Source organism: Halyomorpha halys, unplaced genomic scaffold (assembly GCF_000696795.3).
Source record: "Halyomorpha halys isolate HHAL.00 unplaced genomic scaffold, Hhal_1.1 Scaffold53.1, whole genome shotgun sequence".
Classification (NCBI taxonomy): Eukaryota; Metazoa; Arthropoda; class Insecta; order Hemiptera; family Pentatomidae; genus Halyomorpha; species Halyomorpha halys.
Genome location: NW_027109243.1, coordinates 625,957 through 634,036, shown reverse-complemented (window position 1 = coordinate 634,036; position 8,080 = coordinate 625,957). Strand labels below are relative to the sequence as shown.

At 29.6% G+C, this 8,080-nt stretch overlaps 1 protein-coding gene across 2 annotated transcripts in view; it reads right to left on the bottom strand.

Moving 5' to 3' along the window:
• Cdc27 (cell division cycle protein 27) overlaps positions 1 to 8,080 on the bottom strand; it is a 30,664-nt gene that overhangs the window by 1,451 nt on the left and 21,133 nt on the right. For both annotated transcript variants that reach the window (XM_014438266.3, XM_014438265.3), the window contains exons 12-16: positions 6,815 to 6,942; positions 6,619 to 6,736; positions 4,646 to 4,849; positions 3,284 to 3,422; positions 325 to 424 (exon numbers count right to left, since the gene is read on the bottom strand). In XM_014438266.3, the coding sequence (XP_014293752.1) occupies positions 325 to 424; positions 3,284 to 3,422; positions 4,646 to 4,849; positions 6,619 to 6,736; positions 6,815 to 6,942 (689 nt within the window). The remainder of the gene's footprint in view (positions 1 to 324; positions 425 to 3,283; positions 3,423 to 4,645; positions 4,850 to 6,618; positions 6,737 to 6,814; positions 6,943 to 8,080) is intronic.

Below are 8,080 nucleotides of genomic sequence, written 5' to 3'. Positions count from 1 at the left end.
TCCCATCTCCATTCACCAGTCCTCATCCATTCTCTCCTTTAAACAACACCTATTCCTTCATTTATTGAATAACCAAACCTCCACATCTTTGTAATCAAATAAATAGGCATGTATTGATTAACATTATAAACAGTAGTAAAGCCAATATAATTTCATTCTACTATCTGAAAATTTGTAAGCCCTTGCCAGATAAAAATCTCACTATATGAACCATGTATTTATTTTTAGGGGACATATGTCCCAGAATAAAGTTATTTTTTCATTTCATTTCATAATAATTAACATAATATTAATACAATTATATACTACAATAGTAATACATACTAGAAGCTTTCATCAGTCTCCTGCATCGCTTCCCCTCCTGGTGTTTCTTGGCCTGGTGTACATGGGAGCAGCTCCTCCATCGTATTATCACCCTCGGCTCCTATAGAAAAAAAAAATTAACTATATTATTGGAATACATCAAAATAGTAAATTGATTCTTTCAGGTAGTTATTTAATGCTATTTGAGATGAATTTGTTTTTTAACTAAATTAGGGTAATTATTGGAAAAGAAAATTAAATATATTATGACAGCATAATACTGACCTCACTATCTATCATAAGCACCATAAGGTTCAAGGATCAGGAAATAAAAGATATAATAATCAATACAACTAAACTTAATCGATAATTATAAACATATTAATTATGTTGAATGTGAATTACTATGAAAAGAAGATGGTCAGGGGACAGAGTGTGGGAGGGGTGAGGTTAGGAATGAAGAACACCAATAAGTGGTAAATATTTTGTTGCACTGATATTTCAGCCTGAATTTCATGACATCTTCAGGGCAGAGTAGAGTAAAAACAAGATAACCAAGTTAGAATAAAAATAAAAATAGTATAACAAAATAAAAAAAAGATAACATTATGGAAAATATAAAAGAAGACAAAAAGTATAAAAATGAGACTAGTTAATAAAAAAATTCAAATCGTCAGATAAATAAGAAATAAAACTAAAAGTTATAATAAAATAATGTTATATCGTTTTCTTTCCGACTTTTCTTATAATTTTAATTTTTCATTCCTGCCCCACAGTATCCTTTAATAATACCCCACTTATTCCTGTTGGACAGATCCGTTACTTAGGACAAACATGGAATTCTTATACAAGACTGAAAAGACAGGAAACTGCTTGTCGATTCCGACTATTAAAACATTTACTAGACAAATGGTCTAAACTTCCAATCCATTGCAAAAGACTGATCTACATGACTGTAATAAGGCCAATCTGGAATTACGGAGTTGAGCTTTGGGGCTCCACTAAACCATCGAATTCCACCCGAATCCAATCCAAAATCCTTCGTGAAATTCTTAATGCTACTTACTTTGTCACAAATAAAGTCATCCATCAGGACCTCAATGTTCCATATGTTGTCGATTTCGCCAAAACCAGATATCAATCCTTCCATGATAAACTTCCCAAACACCCAAACCCACTTGTTTCTAACCTGGCTTCTCCTTCATTACCTAATAATCCTCCAAGGCGTCTGAAAAGAAGATGGCCTCGAGATCGTCTCCTTTAGAAATGTTATTGGAGTTCTATCAATAGGTAGATTCTCCACATGTTTGAATCATGTCAATTTATCGCTAACAGCAAATTTGCTTGTATATATTTTTATACAGTCATAAACAACAATAAATAAATTATATTAAAAAAAAAATTGTTTTCATTATTTAAATACTGTAATTATGTTTTACATCTCTGGTCAAATAAATCAAAAAGTGTTAACTGTTACCATCAATAGAACAGATAAATTAGAGATTGAACAATTAAATTTGATTATAAATAAAGTTGATTAATACTAATAGTGTAGAGAAAACCATTAATATCTTGATGGTAAAATAAAATTTGTATGTAAAAAGTTATAATTTATTTCATAGGTCTAAATTAAGAAATAATTACGATTTATAAGTATTTCCTTTAAAATATGAGATCATTAGATGTACTAAATAGCATTCTAAAGCATTATGTCAATAAACTATTTATGACATTAATGAAGATTTTATATTGTATAATTTTATGTTTAATTTATCTTTTAAATTAAATTTTTTTTTTTTTCATTTGCAAAAGAAATTATATTTCCTATATAAATAACTAATGTTTTCTCCTATATTAAAATACCTCTGGAACGAATTAATAATAAATCAACTATTAATTTACAATTTCATTTTGTCATTACATGTACTATTTTATTAAATAATAAAAACTTGTAGTCAGATACATTTATGACGGTAATTTACTATAAAAACCTTTAATATAACGAAAAATAAAAACATTACGATACATAAATTGTATAGCCTTCTTTTATATTTTTCATACTTTTTGCTATCATGTTTTCTTGTTATACCTCCGTTCCATGATTTAGTTTTAGTTTAAAACTTATAGTTTTATTCTAACACAGTTGTTATCTTGTTTTAACTTAGCCCAGAAGAAGGCATGAAATATGGGCTGAGACATCAGCATAGTAAAGCAAATATCAGTAATTAGAGTTTATTTACTTAATTACTGTTTACACTAAACAGTAAGTTAAGTATTACCTAACTCCAGAATGCAACGCCCAGCCATGTTCTCTCATATAATTTTAATGGATTTTGTTAGACCAACCTTAAGTTGGGAACTAACTTATTGTCTACTAACGATATTGGAATGGAAAAGCAAAAATGTTGATAGTTCCAATATAAGTGCTTTAACTCTAATATACAAGATAGAGCCAAAGAACGTTGAGGTGAGGGTTCCAGATTCCCTGGTTTGGAATAATGCAGGTTTGATTTCCACTTGTGTATTTATGCATTTATTATGTTAGTATGTAGTATTTGTAGTATGATTTATTATGAAGAGGTTGAAGTGCTTGCCTATTCACACGCACTGGACACAATCTCACCTTATTTTACGGTGTCGTTTAAATCACTTCAAATGTATCAAAATTTAATTATAGATCTAACTAAAAGAAAATCACAGGGTACTGAACAAGTATCTTTATTTTTTATTATCGTGATCTAGTATCGTCAACATTTCTTTTGAAATAATTTCAGCATAGATCTTTCAATGATCTCCATAAAGAAACTTAATAGAGTAACATTAGATATCCAGCAAAACGTAAAAGAAATCTGTAAAAATAAAAATACATACGAACTGATTGATTAAAATTTATTTCTAATTAAACTGAAACAATTATCTATCACGATGAAGCAGGGAAAAGAACAATAAGTTTCTGCAATAAATAATATAAAATTATTACCTGAATGATCAGGGTTCGAAGAAGACATCCCCGGCTCGATCGCTTCCTTGATCTGATTCGTGGCACCCTTCGGGTCCAGTTCAGTAGCCCATGAAAAGTGCATGAGCGCAAGGTGAGTGTTACCTAGTTTCTTATGCACCTGTAATATAAAACATTAAAATGAAGCAGATATGTTATTGTAACACTATATAAATATAATCTAAAGACAACAGTAAATTGGGACAACAGAAATAATTATTAATGACAGATGATAAGGTCAGAACCAAATTATATTACAAAACTTACATATAAATAGGGTAAAGATAAATATTAGAAAAGAGATATGAGGGTGAGCTATCTGAAAATTTGTACGATCCTATGCCTTACTATATCATAATTATATAATAATTCTATGCCTTACTATATCATAATTATATAATAATTCTGTGCCTTACTATATCATAATTGTATAATAATCCCATAAACTTCTTTTCAACTTTTAAAAACCTTGGAATCACCTTTGATCAAATCCTTTCCAGTGAAAATTATGTCTCCGATAACTCCACTCCAACCTTTTTCACCTCGAAGCAACAAAATTACTTTCAACACCTATAGACTCCTAATTACTTGCTTAATATCTCTCCCCTTTGACTACTGTTCTATAGTTTATGGAGATGTCACTGGCGATCACGAGGGAAAACTAAAATGATTAAAAATTACATTGTACGATTCATCATCAGGATCCTCAGGAAGCCTTCATTTACTGAAGAGTTGAAGTGGCTAAAGCCCTTCCCCGTACTCATAAGCATTTCCAGGCATCCTTCCTCTCTCAAGTTACCCATCATACATCTCAAATCTTCTGAAATGCAAATCCTATATTCATTCCTGCAATACCCGTTTCCGGTCTTCAGACTAATGTACAATGGCCTACTAAACTGCAGCTTATGACAGACCCTTACTTATCAGATTCTCTTAACTAAGGAATTCCATTTCTTCAAATATTGGTTATTTCATTATTTCCTATCCACCCAGTCCCGAAAGAATTAAAATAGATGTTTCTTATTTATAATGATATACTGATTGCTGTATTGATCCTGTAGACATTTATACTTTTAATTGGTATTACTCTCGTAAATATATTTTTTTTAAAGTTATTAATATCAAATGTTCATTATTTTATTTTTATTTTTTTAAACTTAAAAGTTACTTGATAAATCAAAATCACTTATTCCAATAGAAAAATTTCATTCAAAATTTATTGATATTTACAACTGTATTAAAATATATATAGCCAGTAAATTTGATTTTATTATACAATGGCGTGATACAGATGTGTGGAAAATCTATAAAATTTAATAATAAGCTGTTGACGTGATAACTTACCTTGCCAGCGAGGTAGAACACTAAAGATTCCTTAGGTACTAGTTCCTTCAGCTCATCCAGTTCTGTTAGAGCCTCTGTATTCCTATTGGCAGCGGCTAGGGCGGATGCTCGGTGGAACTTGCACAATGGATTATTGGGTTCCAAGGCAATAGCCTTGTCCAACGTTTCCAAAGCTTCATCTTTCTTCATCAGCTGTAACTGCACCTGTTAATAAAAATAAATTATATAATAATAAATACAAAATTTCAAATATTAATCACTTACACAGGATAAACCTTTTATGTATAGTTATATATAAAGCTAAGGATTTTGTCTGAATGTACTCGTCGGGAACTAACAGTCTGTTTTGGAAAATTCTTTTTTCCTTAGATAAAACATTCATTGAGGAGAATTTTGAGCTATGATATACTCTATATGACAGATGCCATCATGGCACTTACTCTTCATAGTATAAAAAGAGCATTAAATTGATAAAATAATTATTTCATCGATCATGAAAAACTTCATTTCGTGGAATAGCCATTTAAAAAAAATGATTAGAGTAAAATTATTAAAAAAATAATTTCCTTATTTTTTTTTTTTAAATGATTCATCTTTTAAATATTATTTCAAATAAATTTTGACCTAGTCTATTAGAAACCTGACTTTCAAGACAAACCTTATTCTTTAACTATGGTATTTACAATTTACAAGAAATTCTCGACCCATTAGATGAATAACAGTTGGCAAATTTGATGAATTGGACAGCATAAAGAGAGAGGATGATTAAAACTGCCCTTAGGACAGGACTCCACATTAGTACTACATAAAACTTAAATTAAAAAAATATTCAATACACACTTGTAAGGAGGGTCTTTTATAAAGATTCAAAGGCAGATAATTTCACTACACCCTGTTAGATATCGAACAAAATCTTACTGTCATTATAATTTAATAGTCTAGTAAAACTGCAAGTATTAAACCTAGAAGTAAATGTAAGCTAATTTGTTTCAATAAATTATGATTTAAAACTGTTTGGAAAAGATAATGGTAAAACGTTTACCACTCCCTAAGGGGTATGTTGGCAGCTTTTTCAAAATGGCCACCAAATATTTCCATTTTATTTTTCAATTTACATACACCTTTAACACCTTACTGTTAACCACAAAATTGATAAAAACTGTACCTCACATACAGACATTGATTAAACTTAATTAAGACACAATAACTTCATGCTTCTTTTCCCCCTCATCAGTTATAACCGCTTTAACCGTCATCTCCAACCAATCTATTTCTATCTCCCATCCACCTTTGCTCTTTCTATTGCTGTCTCTTAACACGACAGGTGAGTGGTTCCGATTTGTTAATTATTTATTTGTTATCATTATATTTTTTTATTTTTCTTGACCTATATTAATTCTCATATAATTTTTCTTAGTTTGGTCTTTAAGTGTGAATAATTTTTGTTTTTTACTTCTCTTATATCTACTTTCCTCTTTTTATGTGTTATTCACTCCTGATCATTTTAAATCTAATATTCTGTTATTTATTTTATATATATATACTCATTGTTGTATATCTTAGACTTATTTATTCTTGTTCATTTTTATCTGTTTTTACATAATTCTTAACCCAACCTTAGTTTATTTTATGGTCATCTTACTATCTTACAGTGTCTACATATCTTTAGTTGTTTTGTATCTTTTTTAGACGTGATGAAGCCCTGCAAAGTGGGGCACAACGTTAACAAATAAATAGTTGATAACTATTTTTTGTTACTTTTTTACTGCACCCCTGACCATCTCTTTCATATTCAGTTACGTTCAATCATTTTTACAAACAAATATTTTTAGGTTTACAGCCTAAATTAGTAAAATTAAAAAGGATTAAATTATACAAATTTTGGTATATATTGTTGAGTTGTGTGATTTCTTATATTGAAAATCCACTATAATTATATTATAAGCAAATATAAAAATGTACAACTAACTTACCACACCAATATGCACCATTAGGACACAACTCCTAGGATTGATACTCAGGGCTCGTTGATAATGAAATTCTGCTAACTGGAATTTTTCTTGCTTAGAATATATCATACCCATCCCGTACCTATAAATTTTGTAATAATACATTAATATTACTTCTCTAATAAAAAAAAAATTTAAAACTTAGAAAAAAAATACAAACCATGCAATATAATGACGTGGGTCAAGACGTATCGCTGTCCTATAACTACTCATTCCCTTCTCAAGTTCCTCGGTGACTACATATTCATGACCAAGGAGTGTATAAGCATAAGCGAAGTTAGGATCTACCTGCAAACAATTAAAATATATACATTAATAATCACAGAAGAGGTATGATACAGATCGAATAAGTTTCTAAACTCAACTCTGAGCTCATCAATGGAATTGTAAATCCATCAGAAGTCTCTGCAAGGACCCTAACACAGCCAGAATGACAGTCGTCATCCAAAAGCCAGACTGATGTGACTTACTGGAATTACTTAGATCCATACACGATCAGTCCAACTTACTCTTACATATAATGAACATTAAGGATCTCCTGAAATATTTCTTTTTACTCATAATAAACAAAAAGTGTGGAAATGAAGAGAGTCCAAATTAACCTTCTTACGAAGCTGAAGGATATTCAAATAACTAAATTTTGTTTAAATCTAAACTTGAGGAAATTAATAAAAATGTAATTTATTTATTCCTGAAAATATAATTTGCTTGAATATCAAACTCAAGCAAGATTTTATTTAATTTTAAAAATTCTTTTTGAACCTTCCATTTACATAACCCCTATAATACTTACAAAATGATATTTCAGAAACGATTTAGGAATTTTTTAAGGTGAAGAAAAAATAGAAATTTTCTTTTTTCTGGAAGATCGCTGATTGACCGTGTGTAATAATAAAAGGATGACAGGTGCGGTCAAAGAAAAACTCAAATACAGAAACACCTCATCTCGGAATCCATTCATATAAATTTAACAGAGAATTCTGTCAATAATAAAGTTGATAAAGATTGCATTTCAGAAGCCTAGTTTCCAGTCATGTCTTTTATCTGGTTTTATTTTTTATATTCTCACTTCCATACTTAATTTTTTTACTTTATATTTTATATTTACCTTAGATCTTTCCTCATCCATTCCTCTTCCCAATGGAATTCTATTCCCTCCTTCACTGTAGTTCTAATACCCTTTCAATCTTCAAATCCCGTATCTTCGAGCACCTTCTGTCCACCCAATGCCAGAAGAATAACAATTGAAAGTTTAATGTTTCAGATTTTGTTTATACTTGTAAATATGAATATTAGCAGAAATTGTACCTTTTCATTCATTATTTTTAGTTTAATTGTATTTGATTTTTTATCATTATTTTTCTTTTTATTTACTGTCAGAAGTGTTAGTCACCTTATATTTTATGATATGACATATGGTTTAATT